General features: G+C 33.7%; 1 protein-coding gene across 3 annotated transcripts in view; it reads right to left on the minus strand.

Annotated features, from left to right (window-relative positions):
* The window catches only part of FIGN (fidgetin, microtubule severing factor), a 221,014-nt gene that overhangs the window by 125,986 nt on the left and 69,693 nt on the right, over positions 1-25,335 (minus strand). The window contains exon 3 of one of the 3 annotated variants that reach the window (XM_053698383.1): positions 13,963-14,015. The exons of 1 other annotated variant lie outside the window; for it this stretch is intronic. In XM_053698383.1, the coding sequence (XP_053554358.1) occupies positions 13,963-14,008 (46 nt within the window). In that variant the 5' untranslated portion in view covers positions 14,009-14,015. Of the gene's footprint in view, positions 1-13,737; positions 14,016-25,335 lie in introns of all 3 variants that reach the window. One more of the 3 variants, XM_053698382.1, reaches the window with a different exon arrangement.

Genomic DNA, 25,335 nt, shown 5'->3' on the forward strand with positions numbered 1-25,335 from the left:
CAGAGTACAAAGTATCTTTATGCATCAATTTCTAACATGACTATGCACTGGCCTCCTTTAACCAATACAGATCCAAAAGGTCCTTTAAGATTTGCAGGCTGGGATACATTCTGTAACAATTACAGATAAATAAGTCCTCAGGATCAGTTTCCTGGGAATCTAAAAGCCAACACAGGATTTCTGAGATGAACCATTCTAATCACAATATTTACAAACAAGTTAAATGTAATGGACTTCTCATATAATTTAATAATGTGTTTATTTAATCCAATTATATTAATTGGTGACACTGCCGTGTCCTTTCAAGACTAGATTTTCTAAGCCCACAGCATTTGAAGGAGAAAATAAATGTGTGAGCTTGTCAGAAAGCTCGCCTATTTCTGATATATATGCCTTTGGCTTTACCACTTTTGTAACATCTACTAGCCCCGGAAGGTCACAACTGGGAGCTCATACAAAAGCGGCAAAGTAAAGTAGCAAAAATAAATAAATAAACAAATAAATAAATAAGGTTCCTGCTGCTTGCCTATAGGCTCTGTAAATGTTTAAAATGTATATTATAAAATATCATAAAAATTAGTGGCCTATAAAAGGGGCCATATGCCATTATTCCAATTAAAAAGACATTGGCCAACATTTAATTAACCTCATTTATTAACCTAATATCTCACCTCAACATCGCAACTCAAATATTCAGCAGTTGAAAAAGTTTTGTACCTGCCTCACATGGACATTGCGATCGACTCACGATTATAATTATTGAAGCAGCATCTATCTCCCCACTGTCCATATTGGGAGCTCCACTGTTAGGGATATCGGCATGGCATTATTACAAATTATTTAAAGTAAATAAAACTCCCTCTATAAAACAGTTCACACCAACATAAGGAAAAAATAAAATTTTGAAAAAAGTAAAAACAAAAAATATTGAGGCAACTTCATCAGTGATTACGAGAATTCTGTATAATTGGCATAAGTGTAGCTGGAACATCACAAGAACTTCCCCAGAACGCCCAAGGGTAGCCCGATTGTTTGGATCTATGAGCACTCCAGTATACATTTTAATTTAAGGGATAAGAATATGATATAAAACAAAAGAATGTTACAAAACATTGATGCATAAAAACACATTTTCATGTATTCATAAAATGTAGTGCAAACTAAGTTACATTAATATAGACCTCTAGGCCCCATGGGAAACATGCCAATCAGGCCCCTAACACATCGTATATATTCATGTACATAGTTTAATGTTTTATAAAAAAAAGTACATATTAATGTATTTTTATATATATTGTTTCCCATTTCATGAATTGTGCACCTTTCTGCCATTTTGCATTAGGCTGTAAAGTAATGCTCAGTTTCAACAGTTTCAATGCATTTAGGGTTGTTTTACATAAACGATTATAATAATTTATGAGCTACTTGAATTTAATAATTGTTTTAATTGTCTCTCCTTGTTCAAATAGCTATTGACAGGCCTTTTTTTACATTATTGACTAGGGGCGCGATCCGATATAAGGCGTAGTTTGCGGCGCAAGCGAGGGAACCTGCGTCCCCTGCAGTTTCAGCTCGCATCTCGAGCTATCCAATATACGGCGCCGTCAGATGCTAACGTGCCATAAGTCGGATAAACCAGCGATGTCCAGAAATCTGCGCAAGTACAAATTTCTGGCGTCGCCAGTGACTTGCGCCACGTTAGAAACTGCCGGCGCCTACAAAACCTGACTAAAGTATGAAATCACCAGCACTGTCTAACACGCCTCCCTAACATAGCCCGACCTGTCTAACCCTCTATCCGCTATCCCCCCTCACTAGCCTAACAATAAAATATGTATTAACCCCTAAACCGCCGCTCCCAAACCCCGCCGCAACATAATAAAGTTATTAACCCCTAAACCGCCACCAGCTATATTGAATCTATAACCCCCTAAAGTGAGCCCCTAACACCGCTGCCATCTACCTTACCTACCCCCTAAAGTGAGCCCCTACCCCGCCGCTATCTATTTTAAAATTATTAACCCCTAATCTAATCCCCCTACCCCGCCGCCATCTATATTAAATTATTTAACCCTAAAATACTAAACTATCCCTACCACTAAACCTAAGTCTAACCCTACAAATAGCCCTGAAAAGGGCTTTTTGCGTGGCATTGCCCCAAAGTAACAGCTCTTTTGCCAACCCTTAAAAGGGCTTTTTGCGGAGCATGCCCCAAAGAATTCAGCTCTTTTGCCAGCCCTTAAAAGGGCTTTTGGCGGGGCTTTGTCACAAAGTAAACTGCTCTTTTGCCTACAATCTACATCCCCCAACACCGTGGCCACCTATAATAAATGTATTAACCCCTAATCTAATCCCCCTACACCGCGGCCAGCTATATAAACTATATTAACCCTAATTATATTAGGGTTAATATAGTTAATATCGTTATTATATTATATATATATATTAAGTATAATAACCCTATCTAATTCTAACATCCTAACTAAACTCTTATTAAAATAAATCTAATATTAATATTATTAATTAAAATATTCCTATTTAAATCTAAATACTTACCTATAAAATAAACCCTAAGATAGCTACAATATAATTAATAATTACATTGTAGCTATGTTAGGGTTTATATTTATTTTACAGGTAAATTGTTAATTATTTTAACTAGGTATAATAGCTATTAAATAGTTATTAACTATTTAATAGCTACCTAGTTAAAATAATTACCCAATTACCTGTAAAATAAATCCTAACCTAAGTTACAAATACACCTACACTATCAATAAATTAAATAAACTACAAATATCTATCTAAAAATACAATTAAATAAACTAAACTAAATTACAAAAAAAAAAAAAACACTAAATTACAAAAAATAAAAAAAAAGATTACAAGATTTTTAAGCTAATTACACCTATTCTAAGCCCCCTAATAAAATAATAAAGCCTCCCAAAATAAAAAAAATTCCCTACCCTATTCTAAATTAAAAAAAGTTCAAAGCTCTTTTACCTTACCAGCCCTTAAAAGGGCCTTTTGTGGGGGCATGCCCCAAAGAAAACTGCTCTTTTGCCTGAAAAAAAAAAAAACACATTAAACTTGAATCTGATTGGCTGATTCAATCAGCCAATCAGATTTTTCTACCATAATTCCGATCGGCTGATAGAATCCTATCAGCCAATCGTAATTCAACTGACGCCATCTTGGATGACGTCATTTAAATGTATCTCATTCGTCGTTCAGTCGTCGGCCGGGATGGATGCTCCGTGTCGGAGGAGCGACAAATGAAGATTGAAGATGCCGCTTGATGGAAGATGCTGCCGGATGGAAGAAGACTTTGCTGCCGCTTGGATAAAGACATCGCCCGGATCGGATGAGGAGTTCGGCCCGGTGTGGTGAAGACAAGGTAGGGAGATCTTCAGGGGGGTAGTGTTAGGTTTATTAAAGGGGAGTTTGGGTTATATTAGGGGTATGTGGGTGGTGGGTTGTAATGTTGGGGGTCGACTGAACGACGAATGAGATACATTTAAATGACGTCATCCAAGATGGCGTCAGTTGAATTACGATTGGCTGATAGGATTCTATCAGCCGATCGGAATTATGGTAGAAAAATCTGATTGGCTGATTGAATCAGCCAATCAGATTCAAGTTTAATGTGTTTTTTTTTTTCAGGCAAAAGAGCAGTTTTCTTTGGGGCATGCCCCCACAAAAGGCCCTTTTAAGGGCTGGTAAGGTAAAAGAGCTTTGAACTTTTTTTAATTTAGAATAGGGTAGGGAATTTTTTTTATTTTGGGGGGCTTTATTATTTTATTAGGGGGCTTAGAATAGGTGTAATTAGCTTAAAAATCTTGTAATCTTTTTTTTATTTTTTGTAATTTAGTGTTTGTTTTTTGTAATTTAGTTTAGTTTATTTAATTGTATTTTTAGATAGATATTTGTAGTTTATTTAATTTATTGATAGTGTAGGTGTATTTGTAATTTAGGTTAGGATTTATTTTACAGGTAATTGGGTAATTATTTTAACTAGGTAGCTATTAAATAGTTAATAACTATTTAATAGCTATTATACCTAGTTGAAATAATTAACAATTTACCTGTAAAATAAATATAAACCCTAACATAGCTACAATGTAATTATTAATTATATTGTAGCTATCTTAGGGTTTATTTTATAGGTAAGTATTTAGATTTAAATAGGAATATTTTAGTTTATAATATAAATTAGATTTATTTAATAAGAATTTAGTTAGGGCTGTTAGGGTTAGATAGAGTTAATATAGTTAATATAAATACTATATTAACTATATTAACTATATTAACCCTAATATAATTAGGGTTAATATAGTTAATATATATAATGTAATAACTATATTAACTATAATATACTTAGGGTTAATATAGATAATATAGCTGGCGGCGGTGTAGGTAGATTAAATTAGGGGTTAATAATTTTAATATAGATGGCGGCGGTGTAAGGGGCTTACATTAGGGGTTAATACCATTAATATAGGTGGCGGCGGTGTAGGGAGGGCAGGTTATAGGGCAAAAGAGCTGTTAACTTTGGGGAGCTTATTACTTTATGGATATTAGATTAGGGGTTAATAATATTAATATAGCTGGCGGCGGTGTAAGGGGTCAGATTAGGGGATAGATCAGGTAGATGGTGGCGGTTTTAGGGGCTCACATTAGGGGATAGATCAGTTAGATGGTGGCGGTTTTAGGGGCTCACAGTAGGGGATAGATCAGTTAGATGGTGGCGGTTTTAGGGGCTCACAGTAGGGGGTTAGTTTATGTAGATGGCGGCAGTTTAGGGGTTAAATACTTTATTAGGGATTGCGTCGGGGGATCGCGGTTGACAGTTAGATAGACATTGCGCATGCGTTAGGTGTTAGGTTTTATTTAGCAGATCACGGTTGACAGCTAGATAGACATTGCGCATGTGTTAGGTGTTAGGTTTATTTAGCAGCTAGTTTAGGGAGTTACGGGGCTCCAATAGTTAGCGTAAGGCTTCTTCCGGCTGCTTTTTGTGGCGAAGTGAAAATGGAGTAAGATTTCTCCATTTTCGCCACGTAAGTCCTTACTCTGAATATTGGATACCAAACTGTGCTGGTTTGGTATACCTGCCTATGGCCCAAAAAAACTACGGGCGACGGCAGAAATATACGCGCGTAACTTCTAGGTTACGCCGTATATAGGATACCAAACCCGCGCAAATATTGGCGTCACCAGCTTTTGCGGGCGACAATTTTTATCGGATCGAGCCCTAGATGCCTAAGGTTGCAAATCAATACAACTAAGTCCCTTACAAGTCAACAAGTCAGTGCATTGTGTACTACTTTGTCTACTTTGCACCAACTTCCCTTTAGTGAATAACTGACTTGGGGATTTTACTCAGCTATTTCACCCCACTATAAAAAAGTTGGTATCCAGCTGACCCAAAGTTAATCCTTTGGGCAAAAAAAAAAACGTAATCCAAGTTATGCACCCAGTATATAACACATAATTAAATATTTTACCAAAGCAGCAAAACTTTTTTAGCAAGCCCTATACTTTTAATGGATATCTCAGTGCCCTCATTACACTCAAATTACCCGTGGCTAGTCAAATATTAAAGTGATGGTAAATCCTGGCGTTTCTGAAACGCTAGGATTTACCAGTGGAACAAATAAAGGGGACTTTTAGTCATAAAGCTCAGACAGCCCCCGGCAGAATGCTATTTTGCTGTGAGGTGATGTTTCCACCTCTTAGCCTCTGTTCCACTGGTAAATCCTAGTGTTTAACAAACGCTAGGATTTACTATCACTTTAAGATTGAGACAAATCCAAAATAGCGTTGTAAAATTTAGACCTAATTAGACCTAGCACAGAAACATAGAATTTGATAGTAGATTAGAACCAAAAAGGCCCATCAAGTCTACCAATATTACGTTACTTTCTTTCTTAAGATAGCCTTATGCATGTCCCAGACATTTTTGAATTTTTTTAGTCTTTCTGTAAAAAACAATGCTTTCTCACATTTCTCCTGAATCTGCTACTCTCTAACTTTAGATTGTGACCACTTGTTTTGGCATTTGTTTGTTTTATGGAGCTAAAGTAAATCATTATAGTTTGAATATCAAAACACTTGAACAAGCTATGGAAGTAAAGAATTGTATTTATATTTAGACTTAATAATTAGGAAACAAAGGTTTATTAAAGATAAAAGGTTGTGTTGCAGAATTAAAGTAAAAACGTATATGACAAGGGGCCGGACTGGGAAGGGGTCAAAGGTGTATGTGTGTGTATATGTGTGAATGTATGTATCTGTGTGTATGTATGTGATTGTTTTATACTTTAATTTAATTATAGCACATAACTAGCAGTCTAGGATGTGACTATAAAGCAATGATGTCACTAGCTCTGTTAATGAAAATCCAGTTATGCTTTGCAGGAAACTTTTTAAATAAAGCCTTTTATAACAGCTAATAATTAAACCTAACTAATAATATTCCATATTTTACTTTGACTGTAAAATATTATTTTTAAAGAACAACTGAAAATGCAGTTCTATATTATTTAATTTTGAAGCCAAAAACAATTTGGGAGTCAATCTGTCATATCTCCCTTCCAAAACAGATCCAAAAAATTCCCCTTGAATTGAATTGCTGGTAAGGTTGTGTACCATTTCATTGTTTCTGCATAAAATCACTAAAGTTAAGCACTAACGAAACCAAAGATCTCCCACAAGGTGGGGAGCACTTTCATCTCAGTATACTTAGCTTAAAATTAAAAATTAAGCTATGTAGTGTTTAAGTGATGGATCAAAAAAAAAAAAAAGTTAATTATATATATAAAAAAAATGAATGGTGCTAAAGCAGAGAAAACATAGTAGCCCAGACAGTTGCCTTTACATTCCTTGTTTCCATGGAGACACATTTGAGGGGAAAGCATTAAAAATGGTTCACCCATCATCTAACCTAAGTCACCTTTCTGGCTGAGTCAACAACAGATGTCAGCTGCCCATCCCCCACCATAGGTGAACTTGTTCTATTGCATTGCAGATGGATTTATAGGTGATATATGGTATAGTAATTGGATAATCAAACCATGCTATTGCTAATGCCAGGAAACTCCATCCCTGTGAAATATAGTCTAAAAGTAAATAAATATACTTGGAAATAGAACCTAACATTTTTTTAAGAAAAATGTAATTATATTTATTATTATTATTTCTTAGTGTTTGGTACATGTCAAGGGGTAACATATTGACATAATAAATACAGATATACAGCAGGCTAACCAAAACAAATTAATATAGTAGGTGGGGGGCACTGCTCTGAAGAACCTATATTCTCTAGGGCAATGCCCATAAATGGGATTTTGTAATTTACGGATAATAATTTTGACAAAATAATGAAAGTTTTTTCAAAGTTCTTGAGAAATATACACTTTAATATATATATATATATATATATATATATATATTTTTTTTTATTTTTTTATTTTTTTTTTACAGATGTAAGATGTGCTACAGACTATCTGCTAAAATCTTGCAAATCCACAGAATATAGAGGGGAGACAAGAGAAGAATTACAAAGTAGTGTTGTAATCTGGCCTACCAATTTATGCTTGGAATCTAGAGTCATCTACAGTCATCCAAAATACAAAGTACAAAGATGTCCGGTTTCTAATTATGCCACATTTCTGTGCAGCACAATTGGGCTTTTGTGGTCATTTGTTCCAAAATTCTCATCAAGGAACAGATCCCAAGAATACAGTGTAACATTGTATTAAAAATCACTGTTTGAGAATTCTCGCTTTTTCATTTGCTTTTTTGTAGCACTACACAGCAGATCCCAGTGTACACAGTGTTTTGCTAAACCCATGAGAAACACAAAGACTGTATTATTACACAACCATTCCATTCATATTAACTTTTTTTTTTTTACGGCTAAAAAGACACCAATGCATTTTTATAATGTATTGTGATACTGTCTGTTCAGACTGTGATGGTTAATAACAGCACTGTTTTAATAATGGTAAATTCAAAGAAATCAGATTTAAAAAAGTGCTCTTTAATATTTCCCCAAAGCTATATTATAATCATCCGATTCTGATAATCAATTAAACAAGTGCTAGCTGCAGAGATCAGTAGTTATTAAGGGGACATAAATGTTCCTTAATTTTAAGAACGACTGAACAGAATTTTTTTTTAATAATTTAATAAAAAATAAAAAAAAGTACTTTCTCCACATTCCACATTTGCTCTTTTTTAAGTGTGCTAACATGCAATACCTTTATATCGGCTTTGAATATGTTTTAAACACACTCACAATTGATTAGATAAGTCCACAGACAAAAAAAAAACATGTTTTGGAGGAATTGTTCATCACACAAATAAAAAATGCAGCCACACAGTGAAGCTTACATACTTTTTGGCTGAAACCCTAACCAATTAACTGGCAAGGATATTGCTAAATAATTATTAAATACTGTAAATTTGAACAAACTTTTTGAAGACATTCCCACCTGCAGAAAAGTTTTAACATCATGAAGAGTAGACAACTTTTTTTGTTCACATACATTCATTCCTAACAAGCAGTTCCTTAAAGGGACAGCTCATTTACTATTTTCAGATGAATGAGACAAATAATAGTAATGTTATTTACATTTGCCCACATTCGAATGAACATGTCTGACAAAGAACCTGTATGCCATCAAGTGAGACTGTATTTTTTCTGAAGTGTAATTCCTAGGATAGCCTTATTCATATCCAATATATATTAAATTATTTTACAGTCATTGTCCTCATTGCCCCTATTAGAAGTTAATTCCATGAACCAACCGCCTTTTCAAGTTTTTTAAAAAATAAATCATTAACCTACTTCTCTTAAACATGATAATGAACCTGTTGTGAGTGTGTGTGTGTGTGTGTGTGGGGGGGGGGGGGGGGGAATCATCCTCAGCTTTATTAAATAACTTGGAAGTTTCTATCATTTCACCTCTTTCACGCCATGACATCTTTTCTTTTAAAATAAGATTGGATTTTATGGCACTTAAAAGCAATGGAGGCTGTCTATGCTTTTAAAAAAGAACCATGGACTTTATTTTCAGAGTTAACTAAGCTTTACAGCCATAAAACATTAATGTTAAAAAATATAGGGACATTTATGTAAAAAACCCATCATAGCTTTGCATTTACATACTAAAGATGTATCTAGTACAGGTGTATAATTAATTAATTCAGTATTGCTTCACTGGTGACATTTTGTTGCTCAGAGGTTCAAGTGGTAAAGAATGTGAGGAATTACAATACTGGTTGTCAATATTAATGCCAATATACTCTAATCATATAATCTATAAAACTTATAAATTCTCCATTAGAAGGACCAATGAAATGCAATTAGCAAGTAGAATATTTGAAGCTTTATCGCTCATTTTCACTCTTAAAATATTAACACCTCTTCTAGTAGTAGGCCAGGATTTTTTTTTGTTTCAATTGTTGCAAGAGCTATAAAGAGGAAAAAATGCATTTTGCAAAGCTATTAAAGCAGTGACCCTGGTTAAGCATTCTTTTGTCCTGAGATTTCTTTATTACTGAGTCTATTAATCAGATAGCTGTTCAGTCTGAAGGGCTTTATATGGTTTATTCTCAATATCTGTATTCAGAAAGAATTAAATGATAATTAAAAAAAATATATTAAAGTGCACCTCAAAATTAGATTTGACATATTAAGTTTAGAAACTTAATTGAATGAAAATGTAAGGTATATCAATTACTATTGGCAAGGGCCAGAGCAAAAAGACATTGCACAATTGTAAGGTTAGCAGGGTGCACCTAACAACTGATACAAGCTGCAACCAAGGTGAAATGACTAGTAGAAATATCTAAGTCAAAGGATAATGAGGATTCCAATATGGTTAGCAAAACCATTAAATGAGATCTTAATAAAGTCAAGTATGGCACTCCAAATGCACTGGGCAATTAGAAGAAATAATTTAAAATAATTAAAATTTTCATGACCCAATTCATTTCTTATTTATTATGATCTTATATTGAAACACAGCATTCATTAATTAAAATGATTTTAAATATGTTGGCCAAAAATATGTGTAATGATGACAGAGGCCTTAATTCAAAAAATAGAGAAATGTCTCCAGGGATATCAATCTATTTAATGTACTAACTATTCTAAATATTACATTTATTAAAGGAATTATATTGGAGCTGGAGAGATTTGTCTTAAAGGGACATGAACCCCAATTTGTTTCCATGATTCAGATTTAGCATATAATTAAAAAAAACTTACTTTTTTTCTGTCAAATTAGCTTCATTCTCTTGGTATCCATTATTGAAGGAGCAGATATACACTACTGAGAGCTAGCTGAACATACCAGGTTATCAAATAACAAAGAGGCTCATGTGTGCAGCCAACAAACAGCAGTTAACTCCCAGTAATGCATTGCTGCTCTTGAACCTACATGTGTATGCTTTTCAACAAAGGATACCAAGAGGAAAAAGAAAATTAAATAATAAAGTGCACTGAAAATTGTTTACTGTTGCATGCTTTACCTGAATCCTGAAAGTGTAATTTTGACTTTACTGTCCATTTAAGTGGGAGTTTAAAAAAAAACAAATTGTGAATTCAGTTCAGTTTTGTACATCCTGCAAACTTGGAACAAAAACAATTATTTTTAGATTTTAATATGCATACAGTGTTGCACTAAACGAGATTTGTGTTTTGTGCTATTTACATACTGCTAGATAGATGTGTGTGCTTCTGTATAGACACATTCTATTTCTTGTAATTTAAAGGGACACTAAAATCAAAAGGAAACTTTAATGATTCAGATAGAACATAGAATTTTAAACAACTTTCCAATTTACTTCCATTAACAAAATGTGTAGTCTTTTTATATTTACACTTTTTATGCCACCAACTCTTACTGAGCATGTGCACGAATTCACAAAATATGTGTATATGCATTTGTGATTTGCTGATGGCTGTCACATGTTACAGGAGGAGTGGAAATAGATCTAACTTTAAAATTTGTCATAAAAAAATATCTACTACTCTTTTGAATATCAGATTTAGTGCTATTGCATTGTGTTTTTATTATGTATTTGTTGACTATGCAGTCTACTGTATTTGCTGGTCCTTTAAATGTAAATTATTTTCTTTAACAGATATATCCCATTGTCTCGTATATACTTGGGGGCCGATTTACTAATGTGCGGGCGGAAAATGCATATGCTGTCGGCATTTACCATTGCACATGCATTTCTAGTTAAATGCTTGTGCAATGCCGCCCTCTGCACATTTGCAGCCAATCGTATTGTATCCGATTGGGCTGATTGCTGTCCACTGCCTCAGAGGTGGCGGACGAGTTAAGGAGCAGCGGTCTTACGACCGCTGCTTAATTTCCGCTTCAGTCAGACTTGAATCAGAGTGGGTCGGAAGCAGCATCCGCTGCTTTATAAAACGACCCCATAGCCTCAAGTTAAAAAAAGAAATTGAAGTCAAAGTTAAACTTCCACGATTGAGATAGATAGAACACTTTAAAGTATATATATATATATATATAAAATAACAATGTATTTCTGATATCAAATGTACCTTTTTTTCTTGGTATCGTGTTGAAACTTTCCCCCAGCATATTTAGGAGTGTCAGTGTTATTTTGTCATGAGCACTACATAGCTGCAATATTTGCAACAATGTCTGTAACAATGTTATACATATAGTGCACAAGACATGCCCTAAGCCTACCTCATTATGCACTCAAGAAAAGAACCTAAAGTTTCAACAGATGATAATAAGAAGTAAAGAAGATTAAAGGGACAGTATACTATACAATTGTTTTTCCCTTAATATGTTTCCAATTACTTTTTTTTTACCAGCTGCAGAGTATAAAATGTATGAGATTAGCTTTTTTAAGGTTTATTTGTGTATATGAATTAGCTGATTTTGTGTTTTGAAGCCACAACCTAATAAAATGGGTTAAACTAATCAGATCTCATTACTTTATCACATTGTGTACATATACATGCTTCTTTATCTTATAGGTCTGTAAACCAATCACCAATACTTGGAGAGAAAAAAGGAACATTAACATTTTATTACCTTATCTCTTCTATACTCCACTGAGAGTGTAATTTCTTCTACTGGCTTACACAGCTTGGCCTTAAAGGGACTCTAAACACAGTTTTTTTCTTTAATAATTAAGATAGAGCATGCAATTTTAAGCAACTTTCTAATTTACTCCTATTATCAATTGTTATTTGTTATCTTGCTATCTGTATTTAAAAAGCAGGAATGTAAAGCTTAAAGGGACACTGAACCCAAATTTTTTATTTCGTGATTCAGATAGAGCATGAAATGTTAAGCAACTTTCTAATTTACTCCTATTATCAAATTTTCTTCATTCTCTTGGTATCTTTATTTGAAATGCAAGAATGTAAGTTTAGATGCCGGCCCATTTTTGGTGAACAACCTGAGTTGTTCTTGCTGATTGGTGGAAAAAATTCATCCACCAATAAAAAAGTGCTGTCCAGAGTCCTAAACTAATAAAAATGCTTAGATGCCTTCGTTTTCACATAAAGATAGCAAGAGAATGAAAAAAAAAATTAATAATAGGAGTAAATTAGAAAGTTGCTTAAAATTGCATGCTCTATCTGAACACGAAAGAAAAAAAATTGTGTTCAGTGTCCCTTTAAGAGCCGGCCCATTTTTGATTGAGAACCAAGGTTATGCTTGCTTATTGGTTTGCTAAATGTAGCCACCAATAAGCAAGTGCTATCCAGGGTTCTGAACCTAAAATGGGCGGGCTCCTTAGCTTTAAATTCCTGCTTTTTAAATAAAGATAGCAAGAGAACAAAGAAAAATTGACAGTAGGAGCAAATTAGAAAGTTGCTTAAAATCGCATGCTCTGTTTAAATCATTAAATAATGGGTTTAGTATCCCTTTAAGGCCAAAAACATTCAGGATAGGTGGGGTTACCACAGGCTAAATCAACTATTTCAAATGCCAATATAAGGGTAATGGAAATACTTAAACAATTGAATACACTCCAGCAGGTAAAGTGGATTATTGGGAACAAATTAAAGAGGAGACTTTGGCATCTAGTTATTAAGGTCTGTCGGACCTGATCCGACAGTGCGGATCAGGTCCGACAGACCTCGCTGAATACAGCGAGCAATACTCTGGCCGTATTCAGCACTGCACCAGCAGCTCACAAGAGCTGCTGGTGCAACGCTGCCCCCTGCAGACTCGCGGCCAATAGGCCGCCAGCAGGGGGGTGTCAATCAACCCGATCGTACTCGATCGGGTTGATTTCCGGCGATGTCTGTCCGCCTGCTCAGATCAGGCGGACAGGTTATGGAGCAGCGGTCTTTGTGACCGCTGCTTCATAACTGCTGTTTCTGGCGAGTCTGAAGACTCGCCAGAAACAGGGGCCGTCAAGCTCCATCCGGAGCTTGATAACTAGAGGCCATTGTTTGAGTAAATAGTCCCTTTAAAAATGTTAATTGGAAAGTTATTTAAACTGTACCTCTTTCTAAATCAGTGAAGTTTAATTTTACATGTCCCTTTAATTTACAAAAGACAAATCTTGCTAAACTTTTTTTTTATTTCATAGCAAATAGGTTTGATAGGTTTGATGTATAAGCCTGCTTACAGTGCAGCTTACAGTGTTAATTGCAATTCATACCTAACATGCTGTAGTCATTGTAACCTATGTCTTTACATCATCGGGACAGTACAGTTATACCTTGAGTGGGGTACATCCAAATAATGTTGCTGAAGGAGTGAATCTGACTTGGATCATCCCAGGGAGACCTCAAGGCATCCATGATGTTATGGTGGCTACTGACTTATAGCACCATAGGTAGTATGACCAGATATTGTTAAGGGCAGCAGTCAGGCTCAGTGTTAATCAGATAATCCACAGCAGCTCTTCATTTGTAACCCTGTGCTTGTGATGTCTTTCTCTTACCTAGCAATGTCTTGTTTCTCCCATTTAGCCTTTCCATTGTTTCCATACTGAATCTAAACACAAAATACAAATATATAAATCCACTTATTAATATAAATAGAGTTTAGTTACAGTACATCATTTATTGGAAGGCTGACTCACTTCCAAATGCTCTGATAATTTACCAACAGAATGGAAACACAATTTCCTGAGCTTCTGAACACAGTTAGTACACAATTTGAAATATGTTACCCAGTAGTACAGTAAAGTAGAAAGGAATAAGGAGTGAACAAGATAAATAATGATAGGATATAAAAAAAAGATCAGCAATACCAGTAAACAAAATTTACTATTAAAGCATTAACTCCTAGACAGCATAAAGAAAAAAGACCTGCTACAGTGCTTTTATGTCTTACAAGATCATAGACAACAGTTAGCAAAAATCTATATAACTGGACGCAGGATACAAGCTCTTTGATTGCTTTAATTAAAAATACTATTGTTGGATGACTTTTTCATTGCTAGCACAAAGAATACAAGTAATGCTTCAAAATAAACAATAAAAAATCAAACATCCAAAAAAAAAAATAAATAAAACTAACAGAGCCTTGTATCTAGCAAAAATGCAATTTGGATAAGACCTTAACAAAATATTTGTATATGCAGTTTTTATTTTAATAAATGATAACCCTACATCAGGAGTAAAAACATTTATAACAACAATACACTCCTTTAGGGAAAAGATAAACACAGTTATACAGAATCATTCAAAATGCTAGGAGCAGTGACTCCACGGCTATGCTCACTTTTTATTCTGTCCCCTCATCTCCATGCCTTGGAATACCACAAGTAGTTTTTGTATTCTAGAAAACTAGTAACATTTATAGGACTCTAAACTAACAATCAGCTTCTTGTGCATGTCTCTATGGTCCAATAAGTCTTTTTTTAGTCATCACTATGGCTTTCAATTAGATTCATAAGCACCATTTTCAGAAGTTTTCACATGGTTGTAATCACTATTCTAATAGATCTGGAAAACATTACTAGAGACTTTTGATGGCCTATAATTACTGTTTTTTGACAAAGAAATTAACCTCTTTAAAACAACTATTCCCCAATATGAAAACAACTAGCCGATTTATAAGAAAATCCATACAACTCAAAAAATTATTTGTATGCACATTTGAACAAATGCAACTTTAAGGTTAAAATCACAAAACAAAATAATAAATGTTCTAAAGTTATTATTTATTTAATGTAAGACGTGTTTTATATTGTTTTATATAATGCAATGATTGTAACGTTGTTGGGGTATGGTCTTTCAAGGACCCTAAAAAGTTTTAATAGAACAGTTTTGTTTTTGACAATATGGCCCTTGATGATGGTCATCAGTAGGTTCTGAAGCAGTGTATTTAGTAGCAACTTTAAATATATCAGTTTTCTTTGGATAGTTCTGCAAATGTCTACAATTGTATTGAGCAGAGGTAGTCTACAAAATGTACAGAACACTAACAATCACAAAGTGGCTTTTACATTAAGGTGATATTATGACTATTACTAGTAAGTAAGATTATTTTATTACAGCATATTGGAACCTTATGTATATCACAGTTACATTCTCATGAGAAAGTAGGCATCTACACCTAAGTCTTCGAACACAATATCCGCATAGCCTCATTAGACAGCTAGCTCAAAAGACCATAAAGTGCTCTACACTTACACAATGTCCTCATAGCCTTACAACATCATTAGACAGCAAAATTATGGTTTGTGAAGTCCTCCATTCTGGACACCACAGTCTTACTAAAGATATGACAAGTCTCAAAAAACATTGTAAAACCATGAAAGAAAAATAAACATGATACCATCTTATCAAGTTTGTTTTTTAGAAACTGTCAGACAAGATTGACATTCTTCATGCAGAAACATTGAATGTTAACAAGAATTATGTGTTATTTAGTAGTCATCAAGATAAAATAGAAATTCAAGATCATCTGTGAAAATCCTAAAGGTGGACTTTTACCTCCATGTGGACTGGAGGACAATGATTGGTAGAATTGTGGGCACCAGCCCCTGAGTGACAAATGATGGCCATGTAGTGAGGAGTGGATGGAAACATTTAAAAAAGGTGTTTGCATAAATAGAGAATATAGTAGTTAATTCTTGTGAAGAATATGTTATTAATGTGGAGACCTTACGCTGACCATAATACTTGTTATTAGTAATACGTTGGGGAGGGGAATTCTTAATAAATTATTATAGGGGCCATTCAAGGAATTTAAAGGCTATCCTTAGGGTATGTATCTGTTAGTGGTTACATCACTAGAGCCAAGTAGACAGAAAAGGTGACAAAAACCTAAGAAATCTGTTCTTAGGGATACGTAAGATGGAAATGTGCCTCTGTCTCTAAAACAACTATATCAAAGTTTAGAGCATGCCCTTGCATGTTTTGAAAGTGAATTAGCTAAAAAAAATTGCTTCAATGTGCTTTAGAACTGTGATACAGAATATTTAGACAAGTGGGAACAAAAATGATTGTTTGCAATACGACTCAGCACTTAATGCAAAGCTTTTCAAGCACCATCCAATCTAAATAAAAAAGCAAATGTATTGTTACTGTTTGCATGATACATTCTTTCAATTGTTCAATTCTTACAGCACTGAGAACCTTTGAAAAACATAAATGCAACTAGAGTACACATCAATTACCAGCAACACTGTGGTTGCCTTGAAAGCTATTTGTTAACAATCTAAAAGCAGTCTTCTTCTTAAAATCGGGAATCAGTCATTCAAGGTCCTAGTTTCTTTAACATGTGCAAAAAACCCATAACAGATGCCGCGGAATCCTATGTTTTATTTAGCTGTATGTTATACCGAAGTGTAAAATCAATACCATTTGTAAAACAACAAAGAAAAATGCAGTCTATAAAGAATTCTTATTTGGTAATTAAATACCCTATCATTGTCAAGAGTAATGCAACTGTAAATGTGACACAATATTATATTCAGGAAAATACTGCTGTGATTAATACCTCCCTACATATTAGATAAAAATGACTGTCTTTTGTACTGTATAGCTGGCAGCCACGCAGGAATAAGAGAAGTAGCTTCCAGTACCACAATAACAAAGTAACCTTGAACTCAACTCTTTTCCTCAAGAAATTAAATGCTTTAGCAGGACTTTAAATCCTTCCACTTAGAGCTCATTTGTGCTTTATGTCACCTGCAGTTCCTGAAGAGAACTCATTATCTTAAAAAAATAAAGACAATCCTTTTATAATTTCCTTTATAAATGTGAAATTTGTCTCAACAAAAAAAAGTGTTTGTCTTAAAAGGATCACAGTAATAACACTCCAAGCAAGGGAAAGACTTCAACTATTAATTCACGCTCCTCATTTCCAAGGGAATATGAACAAAGAATAAAAAATCTGTTATGAAAGAGAAAATGAATAAGAACTAGAACAAAAATACAGGAAATGTATCATTATGTTTTTTTCTGGATTATTTATATATTTATTGTTTGCTTAGAAATAATATTTTTTATATTATATTTTTAATTAAATGTTTGTATAGGGCATTTTCCTGTTAAAGACTTTTTTTTTTTTACAGATAATTACAAACAATCAATAAATAAAAAATATATGAATGTGACTCCAGAAACTATAACTTTATTTTACTAGTAAGATAGGACAAGCGAAAAAAGGCCACTAAAGCAATAAATGCACAATGAATTACTAGAAAAGTATTAGATTTATAATCCAGTGTACAGTAATGCATATGTAATGGAATTTGCCCTCTAAAAGAATATAAATAATATAAAATAGATTCTAAGAATATAAAATAAGTTCTTCTAAAAGAAGAACTCAGATACTATGTTATAAATATTTTTAATTTGAATTAAACAACATTTCATAGACACACATTTTTCCCAAAAATATTTTTTTGTTTTTTATTTTATAAAACATAATAAATTAATATGAACAATATATATTATTTTTTTTTATAAAGCAAAAATACTCAATCCTCTTTAGCAAAAAAATGGATTTCACTGTATTTATGTATATATTGGGTTAATAGAAAAAAAAAGTACAATTTGAAACAATTTTCAAATAAACCATGATTAAGTGTATTTGAAAAATATGAGATTATATAGATAGATAAATAGATATAGCTAAGATAAATAGATGAAGAAGATAAATAAGGAAACAATTTGTGTGTTAGTATTACAGTGAATTTGTTAATGATTTTTCTGTGTGACACTCCTTTTATTTCTTGCAGCGTCGTACTGTCTAATACTTCTGCTAAATACATATGAACCTAAGAAATGTTGTCTTTATTATCATTCTCTTTCTATAAATATACATGTACATATAAATTATATTCCCCTTACCCCATCTGGGTTTACTAAAACACCCTAACAGAAAAAGCTTAACATAAAATAAATTTAATGAAAATCTGACTGAAAAAAAGAATGATAGTGAATGGGCATTTTGAGTTTCATAGTGCATAATTCCAATTCATTTATGAAGACCAGATGACCACCTGATACTTTTCACTAAGGTGATAAAATAAAAAGATTGCTTTGTTTTGCTTGAAGGGTTCTACTCTATAGAGAGTGTTATTAAAAAATATACAGACTGAACAACGAGCATGAACATTTACAGATATACAGTACCTCCTGAGCTAATTAGAAATTCTTTACAAATTAAAAACGTGAGCCTATATTTGCCATTGCATACTATAAGTGAGATTGCTATTTTCTACCTCACTGTCACTGCAAACAAGCTGAATTGCTAAGAAAGTGGTGAGCTCAGACACATTACCTCTCGGTCAGTATGTCCACTGATAGCAGCTCTAGCTGTAGAAAACTGCATGCTCCATTTTCCAATCTGATTACAGGCTCCTTATTGTTGCAGACGTAAGTGTTCATGGCAGATCACCAACATTCTCATCGCTTTTTTTTTACATTAAAAAAAGAACTTATAAGCAATGCTATATTTAGGAATAACTATATCTACACATACAGACAGGTACAAAAACACACATACACATATCACCAAGAATACATAAACATATACATACATAGGCAGCTGCAGGGTTTCAGTCACGGTAAGGGGTAAATTAATAAAATGTTCTGCATAACATGTTATTGTAGACAAAATTATACAATATGTTTATTGCCTTTACACCAATGTCAATTTTAATTCTAAATTAATGCACATTAAAGTCAATTATTTAGCTATGCTTTAGACATTATTCACTGCATTTCAAAAGATGTTCATACAAAATAAATGCTGTAATTTTGTTAAAAAAATGTTGCATTGTTTTGCAGTACTGGAACACACCCCTGAAAAAGCATCCTTAACCCTTTGAGTGCTAAGCCTTTTCCCACCTGGGTGCTAAGCTGGATTTGAGCTTTTTTTTTTTAAATATATATATTTTATTTATGTTTTTTACATTTGTTTTTCAAACTGGATTACCTTTCCAACGGTGGGTCTTGGGGGTCTATAGCTGCTTAGGTGCCTGAGATACAGGCTTCTAAGCAGCATGCCCACATTTCCCTATATTGGACATTGTAATTTTTAAATAAAGTTGCACGGTGACGTCATCACGTCATTGCACGTGCCGTCACCGCACAAAATGTAAAGCCCCGGCAATGCCTGTCACTATAAAGGACAGACCACCGGGGGTTGGAGTTAGTGGGAGTCAGTGGGAGCCCCCAGATTGCCCTCAAGGTGGTTGAGTGCTAGCGACGGCTCTGAGCCAGCACCTCACTGGGACTGATGGGAATTTGCGACTGGGACAATTTGCGATGGCTTAGAGCCTTTGTTAGCACTCAAAGAGTTAATCTTGTTTATTTTACATCCATTACTATAGTCAATTGGGGACAGATCTAAACAAGTTCCAGCATGTATTAGCCGATCACCATGTGGTATGTAGGAGTTCCAGGGTTCTACATTCCAAGTAATGTACCCCAGCCTATCTGGAGTAGAAAAACTCCAAGTTTAAAATTTAAATAGATGATGATACATTACTAATTTATTTTCAGTTATGCATAATTTTAATGATGAATTCATTTTTGAGTTTAATGTCCCTTTAAGTATATAGCAAAATAAATTATTGATATTTTTACATTAACTAAATGATAACCAAAGGGCTATGTGGCCCATTAATGAGTCATATGACTTATTTTATTTATGTGAATTAAGTGTCGATAAGCAAGTAGATATTTGCCCTTTTCTTTTAAAGGGACAGTCTACACCAGAGGTGTTATTGTTTTAAAAGATACACAATGTTATCTATATGGCTCACATGAACTAGCACTAATACAAAAACATGTGATAAGAGGCTGTCTTTAATGGCTTAGCAACAGGCAGAAATTGAGAGGATTAAATGTTATAAAGTATATTAATATAACAATGTTGGTGGGATGGGTAGTAAAGGCGTTATATATCTTTTTTAAACAATAACAATTTTAGAGTTGACTGTCCCTTTAACTATAGATCAGTGATTTTCAACCTTTTTTTTGCCGTGGCACACTTTTTTACATTAAAAAAATCCTGCGGCACACCACCATCCCAAAATCACACGTAGCCTAATACAGTGTATATATATATATATATATATATATATATATATATATATATATATATATATATATACACACACACACACACACTGTGCTGTCATCCCATGCCTCCTACAAACTATACATGACATTTTGACATTCATTCACAATTATAATGATTGTCTGTGAATGAATGTCAATATGTCATGGTTGTAAATGATGCCTGATGAGCCTGTCACATACCTCCCAATATTTCAATATTTTAAAGAAGGGACAGCCCCGCTGGCTGGAACTGTTCTGGAGGAGGAGCAAAGCTGCGCCAGCATGCATGGGGAATTGAAGTGTTGCGGCGTGTAGAGCCGGCACTAGACACGTGTTGTGGTGGGTGGGGTTTCCTTCCAAGTGTTAACACGAGTCGGGGAAGCGAGCTGCCGCTGCGCTGTTACCCTCAGTCATCATCTCACTCAAAATAAAAAAAAAATGGCCCAGAATAAAAAACAAACAAAATTTTAAAAATATGTCACACTGTTGTCAATCTGCAGCGGCACACCTGAGGATCTCTCACGGCACACTAGTGTGCCATGGCACACTGGTTGAAAAACACTGCTATAGATGATCTAGAAGGTCTTGTCACTTCTCATTTTAAAGGTGAATGCCTACTCTTTTCCAATAGGAATCTCGTGGATGTAAATGTTTAATCATGAAATAGGAAATTCTCCTATTTTAAATAAGTTGTTTCATTGCTGTTTGAATATATTTTTGGCATCTGGTATATAAAAAAAAATCAATCTTAAAAAAATAAAATAAATCATCCTACCAGCCTAAGCTGTGTAGGAAGATTCTATCCCATTTGCCTCTCATGTGGAGGTCCATGCAAAGTTTTCATTATCATCATTTATATTTAAAGTGCTATCAAATTCTATAGCACTGAGTAAATGAGAAGGGGTGCATAACAACAATGATTTATGATCAAATAAATAGATACATAAAACATACTTAACAAAAACAAGTAATACAAGAAGGAGGGTCCTGCTGCTTAGAGCATGCAATCTACATGATGCACAGAAGATTTTAAGACTTTTGGTACCTAACGGTTGCAAAGTTGTTTGTGCATTGATCTATCTGCCCATTAATTATTATTATCATTATTAGTAGTAGTAGTATAATTTATTTGTAGATCACCAACAGATTCTGCAGTGCAAATCGATCTATCCTCTGTCATATCAATGTAACTGATTTTATATATATGTATCTTTATCTATATCTCCTCTTTAGTGTCCTGATCATTATAATGGAGCGATATGTGAAGTTCAGTCAGGTGTTTCTACATTTATTTTAAACGTACCCACTCACAAACATGCATACACACATACGCACAGGCATACTTATTTGTACACAACTGCATTCAGCATGTAATGCTGAATATACATTTTTTTAGCAGCCTCAAAGACACTCACTGTGGATTCAACTCACTGCCATGTTTTTGCCATTGCAATTCCTATCTTTTATGTTTCTCATAAATAGAAAACATCACACAAAGTCAGAATGGAATTGGGTGAGATTGGAATAGTGACTAAAATACAATAAGTAGAATAAAAATGTTATACTTGATCTTTATGCCAAATAAAACTCAAAGAAATCCTTAGGTATACCTAATTGCTGCTGTTAAATAGATGTGACTGTGTGGCACTGTGTTTGGAAGTATTTATCACATGCTAATGCTGCAAACAATGAATATATATTTTTTTTAAATAAAAGTATAATTACAAAAAGAAAACAGATACTTTACTTCTAAGATTCTTCTACAAGTCAAGATGTTCTGCAAATTGTATACACTGATAACATTTGTTTAAAATTAAAACACAGAGTATCCAGCAATGCCTTTTTCAGTCACAAAACTGTTTCATAGTCTCAATTTTGAGACGGGAGGCGAGTTAGCCGGGCAGCTCCTAAAGATCTGGCTTGTCTGAATTGCACTACCTTAAGTGCTTTCATCAAATGTGAGTGTGAACAGCTTATTTATATACACTCTGGTATATCCTTACAATATCACACTATGTGGTGCCTTCTCTAACTTCTTTCTAGGATTCTGTTTGAAGTGGATGGCCTTACACTCGAGGAGAGCTGTCTGACTGACTAAATATTAGACCTGGACATTAATGCTCCTTTTTGTGTTTACACACATTTGGAGTTAATTTATAGTCTATTTTGTCATGTATCTTTTATACCGTATATACCATATTTACATGCACAGACTTTGATTTATTACATCATTATTACATCATTGTTTTTTTCTAGGTTTCACTGAATGAGGTAAGCGTCCCTATTTTTAACTAGGTATATAGTGACACCATATCATCTTTCATATATAATTATATATAGGTATAGACAGACAGATATATATATATATATATATATATATATATATATATATATATATATATATATATATATATATATTTATATATATATATATATATAGGAATATCTATTTATAAACAGTTAGAACATATTCTGCTATGTGCAGAACATTGGAATGTGAACTATTTACACTAAATATATAGTTAAATTCTTTATTAAATATGAATATTGCATTAATATGCCTTTTCATGTTTTCATCTACTTAACTACACACACAAAAACATACATATACATCTTCGGAGATGTATATGTATGTATCTTAATGTTAAAGCCCTTTGCCTGCCTTTTTTTTCCCTAACACCCGAGATCTTATATCTTTGAGCCCTAAACTTTTGTGTGCACTATTTTTTAAAAATAATTTTTATTAGCTGTGTTTTATGGCACTTTTTCCTTTTGCAAAACAGTTAACCAGGCCATTGAGAAAGCGGTGATCATTCTATTGTAAATCACAATTGTGCTCAAGCGATCGCATTTACTTTCAACTCATAATACCAGGGGTAAGCTTGATACGAGCAAACATCCACCATAAACCCCTTATCCCTCACACACAAATGTTTGCGCTCCACACGTAATCTGGCCGAAAATGTTTTAAAATCTTAGAAAACTGCTTAGTAAGCCAGAGTTTAAAAAGGGACAGTCTACTTCAGTATATTTATAGTTTACAAAGATAGATAATCCCTTTATTACCCATTCCCCAGTTTTGCATAACCAATATGGTTATATTACTATACTTTTTACCTCTTTGATTACATTGTATCTAAGTCTCTGCAAACTTCCCCCTTATTTCAGTACTTTCGACAGACTTGCATTTTAGCCAATCAGTGCCCTCTCATAAGTAACTCCACAGGATTTAGCAAAATGTTATCTATATGGCACACACGAACTAACACCCTCTAGCTGTGAAAAACTGTCAACTGCATTGAGATAAGAGGCGTCCTTCAAGGGCTTAGCAATTTGCATATGAGCCTTCCTAGGTTTAGCTTTTGATTAAGAATACCAACAGAACAAAGCAAATGTGATGATAAAAGTGAATTGGAAAGTTGTTTAAAATTGCACGCTCTATCTGAATCATGACAGTTTAATTTTTACTAGACTGTCTATATAAGTAATGAAAAAATATTCTTATCTTTTGATTTCAGCAATTCTATAGGGGAAAGGGAGATTCAAGAGGCATAAACTACGTTTTTGTTTTCAATAAAGATTATGATTATTGTGTGTGGTGTATACTGGTTTGCACTGATTCCACCATACACCACTAAGTGGACCTCAAAGTTTGTCCACCGAGACTCCACCCCAGGCCCCTCTGAGAATAATTGTCGTGCTTAACATTGGTAGAATAAAACATATAAATATAGTGGCGACATTTCACTGAAGAAATTCCATTTGAAGTATGATTCTATAGATTTTTTTTAAAGAAATGTTTGTTTCCAAAATGGGAAATACATTACAAAGTTTTCCTTATTTGAAAAGGTAGGTCATCCCTATTCTTATAAGAAATAATATAGAAATTAGATAAAGGAGGCCACAATATAAGAAGCTAAAACTTTGTCATGGCATCCAAATAATAAAAAAAAAACTACAAAGGTCACATTAGCAGAATAAGCAGGTTAATGTTTCATGCAATCTATAGTAGTACTGTTCAGCTCTGATATACCAAGGCCATATCCATACAAGAATTTTAAGATCTTGATTAATCTTATAAAAGTAAATTAAATTAACTTAATCAAATGTCCTTCCTCGTTGTTTATAGAAAACTTAAATTCAGCTCAGTTTTTGGTTTAGAAAATGTAATAGATCATAACTGTTCATGTTTTACTTTCACATTGGTCCTCAATCTTTTGCTTCCACAGAGTTCTGAGAATCCTTGGGAAAATCAATTTGTAAAGACTCCTGTTTCTTATAGATTTTTTGTTTGCTTGTATTGTGTATGGTTATTTTTTAATAAAATTGATGGGTTTTCTTGTTAATTGGAAAATCTTTCAAACAAAATAAAAAAAACAAAAAACAAAACACCTCTGTTGTTATATGATGTTTTTGTGTATATGAACTAAAATCAGTGTGTGTTTAACCTACAAAGACGTTATGGACAATACACTTATGCATTGCTGCTCCTCAAATGAACGTGATGTCTATGTACACTATATACTGTAACTTCAAGTATGTGAACAATCCTACTAGTTATTGAGTTCAGGCATTTCAGCCACACCTATTGCTAATGGTTGCATAAAATCGAGCACATGGCCATGAAATCTCCATAGAAAACATTGGCAGTGCAATGGGTCGTATTTAAGAGCTCAGTGACATTAAACCTTATAGGAAACTGCCATTTATCATAAGTTAGTTAATAATATTTCAGCCCTACCACATCTGCCCCATCAACTGTTTTATTATTGTTCAATGGTAGC

The sequence above is a fragment of the Bombina bombina genome, chromosome 1, assembly GCF_027579735.1.
Source record: "Bombina bombina isolate aBomBom1 chromosome 1, aBomBom1.pri, whole genome shotgun sequence".
Taxonomy (NCBI): Eukaryota; Metazoa; Chordata; class Amphibia; order Anura; family Bombinatoridae; genus Bombina; species Bombina bombina.